Source organism: Mastigoproctus giganteus, chromosome 10, assembly GCF_048544385.1.
Source record: "Mastigoproctus giganteus isolate SK-2022 chromosome 10, ASM4854438v1, whole genome shotgun sequence".
Classification (NCBI taxonomy): Eukaryota; Metazoa; Arthropoda; class Arachnida; order Uropygi; family Thelyphonidae; genus Mastigoproctus; species Mastigoproctus giganteus.
In genome coordinates, this window is record NC_143584.1 from 100122738 (window position 1) to 100143841 (window position 21104).

At 36.6% G+C, this 21104-nt stretch overlaps 1 protein-coding gene across 2 annotated transcripts in view; it reads right to left on the bottom strand.

Moving 5' to 3' along the window:
- ACC (acetyl-CoA carboxylase) overlaps positions 1-21104 on the bottom strand; it is a 1497654-nt gene that overhangs the window by 824384 nt on the left and 652166 nt on the right. For both annotated transcript variants that reach the window (XM_090383551.1, XM_090383552.1), the window contains 2 exons: positions 19824-20027; positions 9645-9763 (listed from right to left, as the gene is read on the bottom strand). In XM_090383551.1, the coding sequence (XP_090239677.1) occupies positions 9645-9763; positions 19824-20027 (323 nt within the window). The remainder of the gene's footprint in view (positions 1-9644; positions 9764-19823; positions 20028-21104) is intronic.

Consider the following 21104-nt stretch of genomic DNA (forward strand, 5'->3'; position numbering starts at 1 on the left):
ATGTATGTGTGTGTGTGTGTACATATATTTGCATAAACTGCAATCCTGTACACATCATGGATAAGACTGCAGTTGCTGGAAATTTGCTTTATCCTTTAGTGGCCCGACAATGGCTGAAGATGAGGAATATGTATATACAGCTGAACTTGGTTATAACGAGCACAGAAATAATGAGATCACAGCTGTAACGAGCAAAATGCTATAATTCCTTTAGATTTAAATTTATACGTATTCCCATACAATTGCTCACTGTTATAATGAGTGTACTATATAGATATATAGAACAAATTTTGATAACTATGAAAACATTCTTCATTGCTTCGGTAGTCGAAAAAAACCCAATTCTTGGAACAGATGAAAATGAAAAACTGCGACTTAGCTTCATCTGCATCGGATTAGTGGCCGGTTTATGACTTTGAACTTCCAGAGGCGGGGGGCTATACAATAGTACATTGGCATTCCACTGTGGCATTACCCTATTTACAGATTATCCTGTATTCACTGAACCATAAATTTCTTTCACGACTTCTAAGAACTTTGTATGTGTTTCAAGTCTTTTAAGAACTTTGTATGTATTTCGGGCTTCTAAGATGTTCACAGCCCAGCCGTTAGTTCGTACACTGAACCGAAACCTATTGGTAACTCTCTAGGAGGCTTCCAGATCACCTAGTGTAAAATCTTGCTATCTCTACTCTGCCAGAGTAGAGATAGCAAGAGATATCACTATCTCTACTCTGCAAGAGTAGAGATAGTGACAGGAGGGAGTCCAAGTAGTGTGTATACGGGGGGGGGGGCATTGTTGAGGCCACGTTATGTCAAGGATCTGGATATATTCTTATCATGTGTATGCCATATCCAAAAATTTCATTACTTCATATAGCATCCTGGCCCCCCCACCCCTACTTTTTTTAATATTGAAAACACCATGAATTGTCAAACTACTAGAGTAAGCTTATCTGTGAAAAGACCTAAAACAGCGAAACACTTCCTGGTTCATTTCACAAATATACGTGGTCTCAGTTCTAATCTCAATGATGTCCTTTCTTCAAGTACAGTCTGCCAGACCCCATGTACTTTTTCTGACAGAACCTCACTTATCAGTTGAATCAACCACTGCTCATCTCAGTTGCTCAAATTATTCGCTGATTGATTCCTTTCGCCTCAAAGGTGGTACTTATGCATATTTACATTCTCATATTCCCTGTCTCCTCTTTTCGATCTTCTCTGGCTTAAAATCGCTCTACCTCATTGTTTCTAATTCATCTGTTGTCTCTACCGTTCTCCCAACTCCACTAATCACTTGGAGCACTGACTTCCTCTATTTGCAACTTGACTTTCTCCAGTCCAACTTTCCTAACAGTGAGATAATTTTCCTTGGTGATTTTAATGTCCACAACTCCAGCTGGCTTCCATTTTCTAGTCACACCGACCCAGCTGGTCGAGATGCTGAGGCTTTTGCAATTACTAATGACCTTGCACAGATTGTTCATTTACCTACAAGAATACCAGACAATCCTAACCATACAGCCAACACGCTTGATTTTTTTCTCACAAGCAACCCTTCTAAGAACATGGTCAAAGTGAGTGGTCCTTTAGGCACCTTAGATCACAATTTGGCAATTGTCTCTTCTCCAATGGAGCCGTTATCTCATGGTTAATCCTAACCTCGTATTGTTTGGCATTACAAGAATGCAAAATGGGATGAACTGCAAGATTTATTTTATTCTTTTCCTTGGTCGAATTACTATTTCAAAACTGGTGATGTCAAATGTTTGCTCAGATCGTGTCAGTGAAATTATTCTTGCAGGAATGGAATCCTTTATTCCACATACCACTTTAAAATCTCATCCATGATCTAAACCTTGGTTTTCCAATAAATGTGCTAAGGCTGTTCAAGAGAAGAATGTTGCATATCGTAATTGGCTTGATTCCATTCCATTCCTTCAGTTTCATTTTCTGCCTAATACCAAAGCTCGCAACAATTGTAAAGCAGTTATTAATCAGTCCAAACAGATTCTAAACAGGCTAAGAATAGAAAATTTGCTTCTTGCCCTAATGGTAGCCAAGCATTCTGGTCTCTTGCCAAAGCTATTCGCGCAACTTTTGCCCATCTCTGCTCCCACCTCTGTCAAAACCAGATGGTTTTGTTGTCACTTCAGCCGAGGATAAAGCTGACCTGCTAGCATTCCATTTTTCTTCCAACTCATGTATTAATGATCTTGGTAAAACACCTCCCACCATTCCCAACATGTTCCATCCAATGCCTCATGTGGTCTTCCCTCAAAAGGATGTCAATATGATTTTGATGAAACTTGATTCTCAGAAAGCTCCAGGTCCTGATGGTATTCTTCCACTTGTTCTCAAAATCTGTGCTCCTGAACTTACTCCTGTTTTTTGCCGCCTTTTTTCACTTTCTTATTCCAAAGGTGTTTTTCCTTTTGCTTGGAAATTTACTCATATCCAGCCAGTTCCTAAAAAGGGTGACAAATACCTTCCATCCAATTATCATCCCATTGCAACTACTTCTACTCTTTCTAAAGTAATGGAGAAATCAATTAACTGCCAACTATCTACAAACCTTCTGTCTCTTCAACAATCACCAGTATGGATTCAGTCAGTGTTGATCCACTGGTGATATTCTGGCTTACGTTACCCATTTATAGACAAATTCAATAGAAAAGTTCGGTGAAACTCAAGCAGTTGCTCTTGACATCTCAGAGGCTTTCGATTGTGTTTGGCATAAAGGTTTTCTAAACAAGCTTCCATCTTATGGTTTGTAATTGGTTATCCAGCTTTATGTCTGATCGCTCACTGAGGGCAATGGTAGATGGCTCTCTGTCTTCTACCTTCTCCACTAATGCTGGTGTACCCCAAGGTTCAGTTCTTTTCCCCACTCTTTTCCTCTTGTATATTAATGACCTTCTTCCATTGATTGGAAATCCTATCCATAACACATTGCATTCCACTTTCCAGTTTGAGAAAACTTGCCCTTCTCAATCAGCTTCAACTTCTCAAATATCTGCTACCAATTCCTTAAATGCCAATCTCCAGGTAATTCTCCAGTGGGGCAAAGACAACTTAGTTGATTTGAATCCTTCTAAAACTCAGCCTTGTCTTATATCTCGCAAAAAGGATTCTTCTGCTCCTATGCTTATCTTTGGTGACACTCCAATTTCTAGGAAAATGATATATCTCTTTTGGGGATTACTCTGACTTAGAATCTCTTTTAGCACAAGCAAATTACAAATATTGCTTCCTCTGCATCTAAAAAACTTGGTTTTCTCTTTCGTTCTCCGTGTTACTTTTCTTCAAAAACAGCTGTTCACTTTGTACAAATTACAATTCTGTCCTACAGTGGAATATTGTTCACACATCTGGGGAGGTGCCCCCAAAACCTCTCTCAGGCTTCTAGATTCCTTTCAGAAGAGGGCACTTACATTAATTAATGACTCTCTAACAGAGACTCTCCATTCTCTGTCTCACAGAGGTTATGTTTCTACTGCATGCCTTCTCTAACAGATACTTCCATGGACACTGTTCGTCTGAATTAGCTACTATAATTCCTGCTCTCTCTTTTAAAACAGTCCGAACAGGTACTGCCACCAGCCATTTACTGTCCAACTTCAAACTCACAGAACCAACTTTTCAACTTCCTCGTTTATTCATTCAACTGCCGTTTTCTGGAACAACCTTCCTTAATACAAATTTCATGAAAAGTACAGTCTAGAGAAGTTCAAGTCCAATGTAAACAAATATCTTCTTTTATCTTCTCAACCTCCAATCCAAGCACGGTACTAAGTACTATAGGTTCTAATTCCTCTCGTGTTCAAGGTTTTCATAAAAAATAACAAAAAAAACTTTGTATGCAGATCACTTTCTTATTTTAAAGTAAAATCAGTAAGAAACAAACTCTTCTTTCGGAAACATGTCTACTAACAAAAGATAATGTCTCTCGATTCGGAAAAAAGCAAAATTATTCATGAATTAGAAAGTGGTACAAAATGTTGAAGTGTGTAAAAAGTTTTCTTTGTGCTCTTCAGGTGTATCGACATCGTGGAAAAATAAAAACTTTTACATATTGGCACTGGAAAAGAACATAACCAAAAAAAATATAGAAACTGCGACGTTATAAATGATGAAGAATTGCTCAATGGTTCGCCACACCAAGAAGTGCTGGATTTTCAATAGATGGTCTGATCTTGAAGGCTCAAGTGGAAAATTTTGCTAAACAATTGGATGTGATGATTTTGTACGTAACAATGGTTGGCTGGATCAATTTAAAAACCGACATAACATCGTTTATCCAAAATTTAGTGAAAAATCTCGACCTGCAGATTCAATAATGACAAATGAATGGATTGACTGTGTTTGGGCAGAAATCAGAAAAGATTTCAATGACGAAGACATCTACAACAATTGTGCTACTGCAACAGGATCTAGAAAATTTGGGCAGATTGAATGAGAAGTGGCAATTGAAGATTATCATTGACAAATGCAAAGTACTGCATATGGGTAGAAGTAACCACAGAGGAATGTTCCAACTGTGTTTTACTACACTTAGGGTAGTAGAAAATTAAAAAGACCAGGGAGTAATTGTGCAGTCAGTTATGAAATTTTCTGAGCAATGCAGACAGGCTGCCAGAGTAGTTCATAGGGTATTGTCAATGACATACAGGAATTTTGCTAGCAGGGAAAATGAGGTGATTATCCCTTTGTATAAGGCAATGGTCAGGTCTTGAATACTGTATACAGTTCTGGAGGCCTCAGTTTAGGAAGGATGTAGAGTTGCTTCAGCATGTACAGAGAAGGGCAACAGGATTGGTGAGGGGAACGAAGGGGTCCTCTTACCAAGAAAGGCATAAGTTCTGCAAATTTCAGTGGCTGGAGACTAGGCACCAGCGAAGTGATCTGATTAAGGAGTATAAGGCCTTGAATGGGTTGAGCACACTGAATTCTAATGAGATTACGCTTGCTCACATTACAAACCTGAGGGGGCATAAATTCAAATTGAGGAAAGACAGTTATAGAATAGATGAGCGGAAATTTGCCTTTAGCCAGCGGGTGATTAATTGCTGGAACAAATTTCCATCTGTCACTGTGGAAGTTGATAGCTTAAATAAATTCAAAAAGGAACTAGACAAACGTTTAGAGGGAATGGATGTGTGATTTTTTTTTTTTTTTTGGCTATGCTACATAAGTTCATACACTTGCTTTCTTGTATCATATGCCTCTATTACTACTACAATGCCGATGAAACAGGAATTTTTTATAATCTGACACCCAATGATACATTTAAATTCAAAGGGGAAAAAAATACGTTGGTGGAAAAAAATCAAAGGCTCGCTTTTTGGTGGTCATTTGCACAAATATGACAGGAACTGATGAAAAAAAAAAAAAACTGTTATCAGAAAATCATTAAAACCTCGGTGTTTCAAAAATGTAGGGAAACTACCTGTGGATTACACTGCAAACAAGAAAGCTTTGATGACTTCGGATATTTTTCGAGAATAAGTAAATGATTGGAATAAGGAGCTATTCAAAAGAAGAAAAATATTTTATTGTTAGTTAATAACTGTCGTGCACATCCCCAGATTAAAAATTTCTCCAACATTCAGGTAGTGTTTCTGCTTCTCAATGCGAGATCAATTTTACAACCAATGGAGTAATCAAAAGTTTGAAAGGATTTTATAAAAGATTTCTAGATCTACATCTAATCAGTCAAAGAGAATAGAAAGTTACCGAGTCTATATTGATATTGGATGCTATAAATTTATTGAATGAAGCATGGAACAACTTTACTTCGACAACCATATCGAACTGCTTCAAGAAATCAAAATTAAATTCAAGTGAATTATGATATCAAGAGTAAGAGACCGGCAGAATTGCTTAACAAGTACAGGTCACTGTTGAAAGAAAGCTGTGAAACAGGGTTGAATTTGAAAGTGTCTGCAATTCTGCCCAGACACGATAGGAGGAAGTATATGATGAGAGCCTTGTCGATCAATTCGGCCCTGAAAAGATTGTGCAAGGCTCAAGGGGTAGAATTTTTTTCAGCCTGGTTTTTTTTTTTTTTTTTTTTTTTGATTTTGGTAGTTGTTGGCGCATCGGCTTCTGTGACCATATTGCACCTCCCAAAGTTTTTGCAGTACTTTGATCCAAGCCCGAGGCGGGAATCGAACCCGCGACCTTTGGGTTGCCGGGCAGGTACTTTGCCCGGTCGGCTTTCAGCCTGGACTGTACTTGTTAACAGGAGAGATTGCTTCTACAGGGATGGGATACACTTAAATAGAAAGGGTGCAAGAATATTTGCTGATGCTATCGAGGCAGAGTTAGGTGGGTCGGAAAACTGCTAGCTTGGGGGGAGACAAAGACAAATAGATTAACAGTAGCCACTGGCAGAGGTGAAAGAGATTCTTGCACTGCTTCGATTGGAATGAGCAGAAGCCTGAAAAACTAGATGCAGGATATTTCAGAGACTGCTGGGAGTCATTGCAGTACAAGTAAACACATGGGTTGTGTTAGGTTAGCTAAGAATAGAAATAGGTGCATGTATACTTGTGTGTGTACACCAATGCTAGGAGTTTAGTAAATAAATCTGATGAATTTGAGGTATTGCTCAAAACATCAAAGGCAGATATTGTTGGGATATCAGAGACGCGGTGTCACACAGATATAAGGAATGCAGAACTGGAATTTGGGGAGTACAACGTCTACAGAAAGGATAGACTGGATAGGAAGGGAGGAGGGGTTATGCTATTAGTTAAGAAATACATAAAATCCAAGGAAGTCAAGCCAGTGGACATCACTGGACAGTGCAGTGTCGAGTCAGTTTGGTGTGACATAAGCATTGGGAGATCAAAATTGAGAGTAGGAGTGTGCTATAGACCTAATGACTCTGATGAGTATAATAAGAAACTGTACAGGGAAATAGAGTGGGCCAGTAAATCAGAGTCTTATAATGGGAGATTTTAATTTCCCAGATATTGACTGGAATTTGGGGGCTGGTCACTCACACACTAGCAAGGCTTTTGTGGATTTATTGGATAATTGTTTTCTACATCAGCATGTTCAGGAGGCAACTAGAGGGAGTAATATTCTTGATTTGATTATCAGCAGTGATTCTTCATGCATTAAGAATCTGCATGTAAATGAACCACTAGGTGGCATTGATCACAGTGTGCTGAAGTGGGATTTACTCAAAGAGCTAACTACGATTAGGGGTAAAGGGAAGGGTTATTGCTTTCGTAAAGGCGACTACGATGGACTGAGACAGTATTTAAATTCTATACAGTGGGACCAACTGATGATGTTACCAACAGCAAATGCAAAATGGGAAGCAGTCAAAGAACTTATCTTGGAAGCTACTAGGATTTACATACAAATTAACACATGACACAGAAGCCTATGATAGATACAAGTTGATCTGTAACCAAGTTACAAAGGAAGTTAGGCAGGCGAAGCCAGATTACGAGAAATCTTTGGAAAGCGATGCAAAAAAAACCAGCAAAGAGTTCTTTACTTATGTAAACTCTAGAAGGAAGGGGATGAATCAGATTGGTCCACTTGATATCGATGGGTCAACTGTTGATGATCCTGCTCAGGTAGCTAACAAACTAAATGAATATTTTGCATCGACATTCACACATGAGAAGTTATTTACCGAGGGGAAAGCCAGAGGTGTATTCAACTCTAGCAGATGATTATGTTACTAACATCAAACTCAAAATGGGAAGCATTCAAAGAACTTATCTTGGAAACTACTAGGCTTTACATAACAAACTAAGAAATATTGTTCAAGGTTCAGGCCTAAATGGTTGTCAGATGAACTAATGAGGCATATGGCAGAGAAGAAAAATGCATGGGATACATATAAATTAACATGTGACACAGAAGCCTATGATAGATATAAGTTGATCTCTAACCAAGTTACAAAGGCGGTTGGTTATGCAGGCGAAGGCAGATTACGAGAAATCTTTGGCAAGGGATGCAAACAAAAACAGCAAGGAGTTCTTTACTTATATAAACTCTAGAAGGAAGGGGTGAATCAGATTGGTTCACTTGATATCGATGGTTCAGCTGTTCATGATCCTGCTTAGGTAACTAACAAACTAAATCAATATTTTGCATCTACATTCACACATGAGGAATTATTCAGCAATGGGGATGCCATAGATGAAGTAAACACTGGCAGTGAGCTAGATGATCTTATAATAATTGAGAGTAAAGTGGAGGAGAAATTGTTGAAGATAAACACAAGAAAGGCACCTGGGGTGGATGGGATCTATCCAGTTATATTAAAGGTGGCAGCAGAGGAAGTAAGCAAACCCTTAGCCATAATTATGAGAGCTTCTTTGGACACAGGGGAGGTACCCATAGACTGGAGATGTGCAAATGTGACCCCAATTCACAAAGGAGGATCAAAGGCTGACACAAGCAATTATAGACCTGTGAGTTTAACTTCTGTTCCAGGAAAATTAATGGAGGTACTAGTTAAAGAAGCACTGCAGGATCATTTAGACAAGATTCAGTTATAGTTCGGACACAGCATGGTTTTGTTAAGGGGAAGTCTTGCCTGACCAATTTGATTGGATACTATGATGTATCTTTAATGACTTAATAAACTGGGAAATGGAAGGGGCTAATACTTTCTTGTTTTTAACTTCTTTTTTCTTTTTGTTAAAAAAAAGTTTTAAAAAACAAAATTTTTTTTCACTGAAAATGGCATGTAAAAAAAAAAAAAAAAAAAATGAAGTTTTTAAATTTTAAAAGAGTCATGTATTAAAGCACTCCATTAACAAAAGGCAAAGCAAGCAGAATAAATAAATAAATAAATAAATATATATATATATATATATACATCAGAAATAAAAAAAGAAATTTGGGCACCAGTGAAGTGCCATGAGACTAAGTCTGTTATGATTAAGGTATGACCACTGCCAGGTTAATTAATGGTTCAGACAATGAAATTTTCACTCATTTTAGGCTACAACAGAGAGGGAACTAAAATACAACTAAATCATGTGCCCTAAAAAATAAGGAAGGAAAATAACAATGGGAAGGATCGGTATTTCTGAATAATTTTGGCTGGGTGCACACCTCAGATTCCAAGACAATATCTTTCCTGTTTATCACACCAAATGCTAACGTACAACTTTGCAGCATCTGACTTCCATTATTGATAATATCCATAAATTCAGTGGCAAACTACTACATTGCCAAGACCATCACTGAAGAACTCAGACAGCAGGTTTGACATAATTGCAAAAGTTGAAATTTGAGCCACTTAGAAATCTTGCACAGTGAGAGCAAAATTTATAGTTTTGTCTCTGCATTAATGACGGCAGCATTAAAAAGCATGCATTCTGCAACTATATAAAAAATGTGAATTATCCACTAGTGGGAGGTTTTACTGTATTACATGTTTATTAATATGTGAATCAAATATAATATTATAGTAATATTACACATAAGTTAAGTATTACATAAACATAAAACAAAAATGAAAAGAAAGGACTCATGAAGAAAATTTTAATTAGTTTTTTATATTTCTAATGAAATATAAAAAAATTGCAAAAACATTTCTTATAAACTGGGTATCAATACCCCTTAATTTGAAAGAGTAAAAAAATGCTTAAAACTATTACCGATTTGGGTGAGAAGATGGCAGCAAGAACTGGAACTGAGCAGCACAAATACCAGATGATAAAGTCATGTGTTGAAGACAGGTAAGCTCATAAGAAATGTAAGCTCTTCTGACATACACCTGAAATGTTTTTAACACAAATACTAAAACAATAATAAATAACTATAATCAGTGCTTTATTTTGTAAAAAAAATAGGTGCCGGTACTCATTCTTTACTATTAGGAAAAATTGAAAATTAAAAGGATATGTAAAACATTCTAATTTTTTTTTCCCTGATATTGTTACTTTAATAGTAATGTTTTTGGAATAAGAAGAACAAATTAAATAAAGTAACACAGTTTATTAAGCATAAATTTATTATTTAAGTATATAATAAAATAAGTAAAGTGTGTAAAAAAAAAGCAAAATGTGAGTAAAATAAAAGTAAAAAGTAAAAATAATTTCATAATGAAGTTTTTGTAGAATATTCCAAATTTTTATTAAGTTCTCATCCGACACACTATGCCAACTTCTTTTCTTGTCTGTGTCTGTTGCTGAATAAGTTTTCGAAGCAGCCATGAATTGACATATTTGTTGGATCGAAGCATGTCTACAATTTTAAGAAACAGGAGTGAAGAAATCGATTTTGTCATCAACGAAGCTCTGGTTGGGTTGACGATCAGATTCATTTGTGAAACTCCTCATTCATATTCTCTCGTAGAAATTGGTATCATGCTGAGAGCTCTCTTCAAATGCTTCAATTCTTCTGAAACCATCTTATCAATTAGGTATCACCGAAATCTATGGTATGGAAGAACATCACAGAGCAAGTCCGAAACCCTGCGGCACCTACAGCAGCATACTGGTTGCGTGGCCAACCGCCTCCCCCAGCTGCCAGCTAAGGACCAAAGAAGAAGAAGAAGAACTGTAACCTAATTGATAATTTTCTGACTTCATTTTCACCAAATGCCAACGTTTCATGTTTAGAAGATTTAATACTTTCGTTGTTCTCATTTTTCTTCTGTTGTCATTGACATTGTCACTAGTTCTTTGAACTAGTTGTTAAATTTGAATTTTTTTTTTTTTTTTTGAAACTGCCCAAAATGTCAGTGTCATTCAGATATTCAGGTACTGTGTCCATGTAAACAGAGAGAGGGAAAATTTACAGAAAAATGTGGATATGAGAAAAAAACACGCACTTCCGCAAAACAACAAATGATTATTTGATGGGGTGAAAGAACACCACTCTCTGCAAATTCCCAAACAGAGCGCTTACAGTTGATTCACAGTGGTGTCCAACCTACGGCCCATGCAGAAAGTGAATTAAAACAGCATTTTAAATTTTGTTATTTTATCAAAAAAATTTTCTCATTAATTAATTAGTTTAGTTCAGTAAATGTAATTGTGTATGTACTTAATAAAATTTCTGAATATTTTCAATTTTTTCTTTTACATGTAATAAGATATGGAAAAGGGAACACTAATTTTTCTCAAATCACTCAGTGTGATTTGAGAAAGAAATCTCAGCGAAAGAAATCTAACTTTGAATTTTTTTTTTAATGTGGCCCCTATACGGGCAAATTGCATTTGTGTTTTTGTATGGGCAGCTCCTAGAATAGAAGTTAATCTCCACCTCATTGCTCTGTTCAGTTTTTACACTCTGTCAAGTTAAGGCCTCTGTGTGTGGTGTAATTTAAAAAAAAAAAAAAAAAAAATTCAACCGGTTGAACTAGGATAAGGGAAAAGGAAGCAGATAAACAGAAAAAAAGTTTTAAGCCCAGACAGGAGATTTTCATGTCACACGGAAGAAAGTGATAGGACAGAAAAATTTTGTCTGTGAGCTTGTGTGTTGTAGAGTAAGGTTGTGTATTGGCCTTTTGGCTACCTGGAAGCAGTGATCAATTGCACTTCCATATACAGGTATTCATCCCTAGCTGCAGGAAGGAAAGGCCTCCCCTACTATATGCTTGCCCTCCTCCTCCTCCCTGGGAGGAAAAGAAACTAGAGTAAGGGTGAAGAGGGGGAAGGATGAAAGGGGAGGGATGGATAGATGATGGAGGGGGAAGGATGAAAATTTAATGTTATTGCTCATCTGGCGCATTCTCCAGTGATATTCTTGGCTAATCTATAGATGATCCCCATCCATTCCAGGACAAAAGAATAATATCAGGACCGGGCCAAAAATCAAGTACACTGGTGGGGGGGGGATATAAAAGATATCAATTTTTTTCTCTATTAATAGTTCTCTTAAATACCTGCATAGGGTATTGGTCAGAAATCAGTACATTTCTAATGCTATTCAACTCCTATTTGAGGTTATCAGATGTGCAAGCTCTTCAAAACTTGAGCATGCTTTTAATTATATGGTTAAAAGCAGGTTATTACAGTGGTAATTTAAATTAGATAATGTGTTCTAAAAGAAGAATTGAGTTTTTGCATTGTTAATGCAAACCCTGAAATCTAGGAGCAGAAAGGATTCATTTATTTTTCTTTCAATCAAGGATTTAATATCCAAGTTGTGAAAAACTGTGAAAGGTTCCTCTTTTGCTAAAACTACTATGAAAATATTGTCACTAAGTAAAGTCACTGATTGAAAATTCACTCATATTGTCACTAAGAAACTAAGAGGATGTTCTCCATGTTGGCATATTCACAATCTGGTCATGGGGGGATAAGGATCTAACTGTTATAAATTTCACAAAATGAAATTTATTAATTTAGGGGGGGGGAGTTCCCCCAAGATTGGATTTGACTGGATTCTTTTAATGTGTGACTGCACACCATTATAAACCGCACTCATGGCATTGGCTCCCATCATATCCTGACCATAACATTTTTCAATGGGAATATTTAGTTTGTGTAATATTTCATTATATTATCCGTCATCATTTCTGCCGAATGATCATTCATGTCGTAGAATCCTAAAAACTTTTCACAAATTTCAAAATCTTTGGATTTTTAATTTTCATCGCAAATTGTGTGAACATGTCATACAATAACACTTAATTGATCTTTTTTTGTGAGATCTTCAGTAGTATCTAAAATTAGAGAATGGTGCTGAATTAATTTTGAGTGTTAATTCTTTTGTGAATTTGGTACCTAAACATTCTATTAACTCATTTTGGATAGTGGGGCTTAAATAAGTTACTGAACCAGATGGCTTATTAATAATTTGTTTCATTACATTATCATAGTAGGAAAGTAAATGGACTTGTGATAAAGATTTGCTGTTGTAATCTTCCAAAAATCCTTACCGATGACCGTAAAATTCTAAAGAATTTTTAGCCAACATAACCATTCGGGGAATAACCATTCTGTTACAATTTTCCAAAATGAGGATTTGTATCTTACTTGTTCCTCAAGATGTTTATCAATCGTTGCATTCTTTTGCCACATTTCATGTATAGCTCATGTCTCGATATGATGAGAAACACTGAGCTTTTATCCGAAAAGATAGATTTTTCGAATCTCATAGTCCAGAACGCCACAGACTTTTAATATTTGAAAACAGCCAACATGGTTGACAATATGCAGCATCTAAAATTCGTGAGTATCACAAACGAGGAACTGGACAATGCATTGAAGTAGAATAGTAGTACACGTCACTAAAACATCTATTTTGTTGTTCAGGATCTCTTGGAAATGGTCCTTTAGGTTGCTGAGGTGACAAATTGATGTTTCTTTTTGTTTCATCAGATTGATGTCCACATAATCTCTAAGATCATTTGAGGGAATAAACAGTGCAATGAGTTCAACACTAATTTCCGATGACCCTGCTCGATGTAAATGATCCGCTGATATATTTACACCAGCAGCATTCTTTTCAACATTTTCCGATTCAATACTGGTCTTTTCTTTACCTTCTTCTGGACATAATTTATCACTGTGTTTTGTAAAGAAATGATCTAATTTAGATAATTTATTGACTGCTTGTTTTTTGCTTTCTTCATTGTTCTTTTTTGGGCTCCACTCTTTCTCTTTTTCTTTTCATCCATTTTTAACTAAAATTTTTATTAATTTAATTTTAAGCTTTATATTTTAAATACAAATGGCAAGCCGACCGGGCTAGTTGGGTGGGTAAAGTGCCTGCCTGGCAACCCAAAGGTCATGGGTTCGAATCTCGCCTCGGGATTGGATCAGAGTAAATGCAAAAACTTTGGGAGGTGCATTATGGCCACAGAAGCCGATGCACCAGCAACTAACAAAAAAAAAATAAATAAATAAATAATAATAAAAATAAACAAATACATTTTTGTATGTCAATTGCTGTTTTGATAATGACTTGAACTTGAACAAACTTCAATTGAAATTAATCAACTAAAAACTTTTGAGCACTGTATATGGCTAAATTGTATACGTGGGGCCTATCCCCCCCCCCATCCTCCTGTCAAGTTCGGGAATCCCAAACCCCCATACGATATGAAGCGCACATACACACACAGAGTAACCGAACGGGTGTCTGATCACTATACAAAGTTCCATTTGTAAAAGCAAAATAAAGACTTCCGCCACAGGGTTTGTTATGTTTTACCGATAAGATATAAGAATTCCTTATTCTAGATGTAACAGATTGTTGAAGACTCCAGTGAGAAAAATATTTTCATTACATGTTGCGTCTGCCTATAGTCCCTAGCATAGTGGGGGGCCCCTACTTGCATCTGTTTATGGGCCCTGATGAAGTAGGCCCCTAGACTTTGCCTACTTCCGCTATATGGTAGCTATGTCTCTGCTCACTACAGAACAACAAATTCTGAGTCACATTTTGTTAGAGGCATGAAAGTAAGTTTAATTTACAGATTTTGGCATAAGTGTGCTTCAGGTGCATCCCTTTTCACCATCCAACAATCGGCTAACATGGTGGCACTTCATTTGCTTTTGTATCTTTGTTCCATCGCTGCTATGTCTTGATGGAAGTGCTCACCATATTCATTGCTGATGGCACCAGGGGCTATATGCATTTAAAAAAAAAAAAAAAAAGCAGTAAACGCTAGAATTTAGAATAAGCCAAATGAGATTTAAGAGAATAGAAGTTAATCTATTAGATGATTAGGTTAGATTTGGACTTTAGTAAATTGACAGCATCGTTTTTGGGGTATGCATGGCCAGTTTAGTTTGGAGTGGGGAGTGGAGACTGAAGACTGGAGGGAACAGTGGCAATGTTTAGTCCTAAGCCACCTAAGTGGTATGCCCTGGGACTTTATATAACTTATCTATTGACTGGTCTAGGTCTCTCTCGATGCCAAATTGGCATCCTTTGGAGTGACAGATAACCCCAACTGTTAAAGATGCATTGCAGGATCATCTAGACAAGACTACGGCAATAATTCAGACACAGCATGGGTTTATTAAGGGAAAGTCTTGTCTGACAAATTTGATAGGATATTATGATGTGGTTACAAAGGAACTGGATGCAAAAAATAATTTTGATATCATATATTTGGATTTCAGGAAAGCTTTTGACACTGTTGCACATGGAAGCCTATTGTACAAATTGGAGCAGAATGGTATTAAGCGTAAGTTGCTACAATGGATTAAAGGATGGTTAAGTGGGAGAAGACAGAGGGTGTAATCAATGGGTGCTGCTCTTCTTGGACTAATGTTATTAGTGGAGTCCCACAGGGTTCGGTGTTAGGTCCACTGTTGTTTTGTATATTTATCAATGATATTGATGAAGGCATATCAGGCTTAATGTCGAAGTTTGCAGATGATACTGAGGTTGGCAGGGTTGTTAATGACAGTAATGGCAGTGTGCTACTGCAACAGGATCTAGATAATTTGGGCAGATGGGCTAAGAAGTGGCAACTGAAGTTTAACCTTGACAAATGCAAAGTACTGCATATGGGTAGAAGTAACCCCAGAGAAACGTACCAACTGTGTGGTACTACACTTAAGGTGGTAGAAAATGAAAAAGACCTGAGAGTAATTGTGCAGTCAGATATGAAGTTTTCTGAGCAATGCAGACAGGCTGCCAGGGCAAGTCATGGAGTTTTGTCAATGATATATAGGAATTTTGCTAGCAGGGAGAAGGAGGTGATTGTCCCTCTGTATAAGGAAATGGTCAGGCCACGCCTTGAGTACTGCGTACAGGTCTGGAGGCCTCATTTTAGGAAGGATGTAGATTTACTTGAGCGTGTACAGAGAAGGGCAACAAGATTGGTGAGGAGAATGAAGGGATCCTCTTACGAAGAGAGGCTTAGGTTCTGCAAATTGCAGTGACTGGAGACTAGGCACCTGCGCGGTGATCTGATTGAGGTATATAAGGCCTTGAATGGGTTGAGCACGCTGAATTCTGATGGGATCCTTCCACTTGTTCAGATTACGAACCTAAGGGGGCATAAATTCAAATTAAGAAAAGACAGATGTAGAATAGATGTGCAGAAATTTGCCTTTAGCCAGCGGGTGGTTAATTGCTGGAACAAACTTCCATCTGAAGTTGTGGAAGTTGATAGGTTGAATAAATTTAAGGAGGAACTGGACAGGCATTTGGAGGGAATGGTGTGATTTTTTTTTTTTTTTTTTGGCTGATGCTGCATAAGCTCATACACTTGCTTTCTTGCATCACACTATTACTACTACTACTACTACTTGCGACAAAAGTGGGAACTGGGGGCTTTTTGAATGACAGCACAATATACGAAATAAAACGAAATCAATTCCTAGGGGCCAAGAACACCTATTCATATTGGAGGAGAGACTGTATAAGGCCTTCACCACTATGTTCAAAAAGTGTTTGAGATTGGACGAAATCTGCAGACACAGGCACTACACCTGTTCCAATACCAAACAATAGCCCATATACTTATAGGGCCATGTCTCTCCCCACACCCAGAGAATGACAGGATTAACTGGATAGGACCTCCAAAATGTGATATATTATTGGATCGGAGAACCAAATATGACCTGCTGCTCTTGGGCTCTCCCTGCCTGTGGTTGGAGGACTCTGGGAGCAAGAAAATAACCAGAGTGACTGAATGGGAACTAGGACAGTCTGATACTCCCCCCATCACAGTACATGTCTTTCACACTGACTAGGACAGATAACATAACTAGATAGGCAATACAGTCGTATGACCATCAAGAACTGAATGGTGCCTGCAGCCGGGGTTACCGCTCAGCTTAAAAATATTCATAAGCTGAGAGTCACTGTGGTGTGCCATGGTGAACGAGAAAGTAGAAATGTAATAAAACCAGTGTATGTGCAGCTGTGATATTGAAGGTCCACCTCTATCTATCGATATTGCTTTCCTTTCTCTCTCTGAACCTGTAGTGTCTTCACTAGGATGCTTCCTTTTCACACCTTTTAAGGATTTTACTAAGTTTTAGTTTCTCTGCATTCTTTCTAATTCTTGGTGTGCCTCAATTTAGGCCTGTAGCACGTGCAATATCACATGTTCTTTCATTTCGCTCAAAGTGTTTCACAATTTCATATTTTTTCTATAACAGAAGAGGACTGACCATAAGCCTTACCAGGGAAACCCTGGTGGGCTGGAGGCCAGAAGTGTGATTTTGGCCATAAACGCTAGTATGAGGCCGCTACACATTTTCCCTGGTAAGAATTTTTGACCCAGTCCGCCTCTATCTATCGATATTGCTTTCCTTTCTCTCTCTGAACCTGTAGTGTCTTCTCTAGGATGCTTCCTTTTCACACCTTTTAAGTATTTTACTGAGTTTTAGTTTCTCTGCATTCTTTCTAATTCTTGTTGTTGCCTCATTTAGGCCTGTAGCACATGTGATGGCTTGTGAGGTGTTAATAGTGTGTCTCTGCCATAAAGGCAGAGACACACTATTAACACCTCACAAGCCCACATTTTACTAAAGCACATTTCTGGGGGTTACTACCATAAAACAATAAAAACAATTTCCAGTTGTGTTTCTGCTAGTGGAATCTATTATAAACTGGTAGCAAACTGGATCTAATTGCATTTGCGATAATACTGATAGCTACAATTGTGTGGGTTTTTACATTATTATGGTGAAATGTGTATCCGCTTCACTGATATAAAAAATAAAAATACATTTTCAGAATCTTCTCTTCATTGCTATCATGTTGCATTCAAGTTGGGGTGATTCTGCGTTCGATTGCCATTTCTTGTAAACACAAACGTGAATCGTGCATAAGCGAATTCGGTTCATGTTATATGCGATATCGTTCCCCTATTTATAAATCGTGTATGATCAAATTCATGTAGTGTAAACACGTGTTATACGAGGACTGACTGTAATACCTTTCATGCGGCCATGATTAGGAGGGCAGCCCCTCAGTTCTCTTCCAGCCACACACTTCCGCTACATTGAGCCCTTTGCTTTGCTGCTTTGAGGTATGATTTCCATTGAAATTCAATTTAATTGAGAATACTAAAGTAATGTACTTAAATGTAATAATAAGTATTATGCTATCAATTTCATATTACTAAATATATATATATATTACATTACTGAGTTTATGTTATATATTGCATTACTGAGTTTATGTTATATATTACATTACTGAGTTTATGTTATATACTACATTACTGAGTTTATGTTATATATTACATTACTGAGTTTATGCTTATAAACTCATAAGATAACTATAATAATATCCAATAAAATTATCTATTAATGGCAACTTATGTGATCTTTCGAGATACCTATTACTACAATTAAGACATTAAAATTCCTGTACATGCCCTGCAGTAACAAAGTTACGAGAAACAAAGTTACGAGAAACAAAATTCGTGCGAAATCACTGATACAAAGGTTCTATGTATTCCATAGTAAACAAATGTGATTCTAACAATATTGTGAAATAACTCATAAAAAACATGGTAGCTATAAACATGACTGGTCTTCTCATGCTAGAACTCTAGGAAAACAATTAAAAAAAAAAAATTGTAACTATACCAAGTAAAAATTTGCCTATATTCAGGAAGATACAGAAAATTACAGATTTTTATCTTCACCCAACAATGAACATGGGCTCGTTATTTTCAAGTTAGACCACACATGTCTAGTGCTGTTAATGCAGAGTTAAAGTAGTATTTTTGAAATGTAAGGAATGTTATAACTTGCCATCAGGCCCATCACAATCTCAAAAGACATACTGCATGAAAGAAGAAAGTGGCGATTCCCAGAGCTTTTTCCTGGAGTCTAAACGGAGGTTTTGCCATTTCAGGCCTCCAATAAGCAAAGTGGTGGTACAGCACTGGATGATAAGAATTAGCTAACATCTAGAAGCATCAAGGTATGATGGCCATCATACCTTGAATCTTGCTGATGTTGTTTCAAAGCTGGAAGACCACCTCCAGTATACCAGGTGCAATGTTTCGGACTATGCAAGTTGAGGTGGTGGGGGGGGGGGAAGAAGAATATACAAAGGTTACTTAAAATGAAGCCTGATTGTCACAGAACAATCAGGCTTCATTAACTTTCATTCCTATTTAGCTCACATGTAGGACATGAATATAAGTTCCCTTAGTGTTTTAATAAGGCTTTCATAAGTGGAAGAATGTCTCTTAAAAGCTTCAGAGATCATATAATTCCAATAAGGCCAAAATTGCATTAGTTATTTTATAATTACGGAAAGATTTAAAATATTTGGGGTCAATTTCAATTGTGTTAACTATAAAACAATAAAAAGCACACTAGCACAAAATCATCACAATCAGCTTCAATACAAAACACCTAATGCTTATTAAATGTGGACTGTAGATGAGAAATGATGATGGGATAAACATAACCATAACCAAAATAACAAAATGTTGCTGAAATTAACAAATAAAAGTTTTATATGCCAGCTGAAATCTCAAATTGAAGTTCTTAAAACACACACACGTGTGTGTGTGTGTGTGTGTGTGTGTGTGTGTGTGTGTGTGTGTGGTGTGTGTGTGTGTGTGTGTGTGTGTGTGTGTGTGTGTGTGTGTGTGTGTGAGAAACTTGGCTTTTCAACACTGTTTACTGGGGAAGGCATACATAGAAATTATAGGAAAATAAAAGGGATCAAAATAAAATGTCATAAATAATAGAGGAAAAATGCAAATACCAATGATATAAAAAAAATATATATATTTATGGGGTTTCAGTTAGAGTTAGAGAGAGAGGTTATTTTTTTCCTTCTCCTCACCAGAACAATTAAAGTTAAGTTGAAATTATAATTCATAACTCCTTTTTTTTTTTTTTTTTTTTTTTTAATCATCTTAGTAAAAATGCAAAACTCAATACCTCCAAAGCAGCTCTCCTCACTACAATGTTGTTATGAAAGAAAAAATCCTGCAAAACATCAAATATTGAAGTTTCTGACATAATAAGTTTCTGAAGGTTCTCAGGACAGAAATCATGTCCATACATATCAATAGCAGATAAAAATATTGATTCCATCTGGTTGTGGCGCAGTTCATAAGCTGGTTGATGAGCAGCTATAAGCACCTGAAAAAAAAAAAAAAAAAAAAAGCGGATAAATTTATTAAATGTTTAGAAAAAAAAAATATTAAAAAATACTATTAGAGAAAGCACAATTATCTAGAAAACTCCAACCCATAAAACATTATTATTCATCACCTCATTATTTTTTATAAATTTGTGATCAAAAATTAGCAACTGTTATTGCTGAATTCTTTCCTCTATAGATTTCTTTTATCAGAAGAGAAAATAACATGCATGCACAAACATAGCCATTTATTTACATTGCTCTGTCTATAAAAATTACTTAACCCAATCAGTAAGTATGAAAGAACTGCAAGAGCCACTGGCCAATCCATATGAGAAAGACCACTCTATGGCAATACAAGTTTAAAAACATTAAACACTTTTCAGATAACGCATATAAAATAATGAACTTCTAACTAAACCTGCAAAATATAAAACAGAATAGCTTTAGAAACATCTGACAAACTAAATTTTTAATTTTTAGAGTTAGCAATGTTTTCTCCAGCAGCTCTCTTGCTAAGACGAAAAGTCGATAACTCTAGGTCACCAGATCCAATGTACAAAGTAAGTGCACACACAAAATTCTAGACATAATGGACTGATGCAATATGGAGTAAGATACCACAATTTACTATAAAACAAACAAGAAATTCTTCTTCCATTCCATGTAAATATCAATTTAATAAAGAATTTTAGAATTTTGTGAAGATTTAGGATACAGAAAATAAATTCAACAATTTTAATTCATTTTGAAATAAAAAAATTACTAAACTTAAGAGTTTATTACCATAAATAAGAATATTTATTAAACTGCAAATTATGCAACTAATGGAGTGATAGTAATTTTAAAACACCATGTGGTAGCCACATATAAACACTTGCTCACAGATTTCTGATCATGAATAGAAAAGCAATAGTTTACAAGTAATTTCGCCAGTGCAGCTGTAACAGTATAAGTCCTTGAGGTTGTCACAGACATTCTCTCAGATATGCCAAACAAGCTGTACTTGCTACCTGGGAGTCTAAAACGCTGATGGAACTGATATTCGGGTGACACTCAAGTCAAGTGGACCCAAT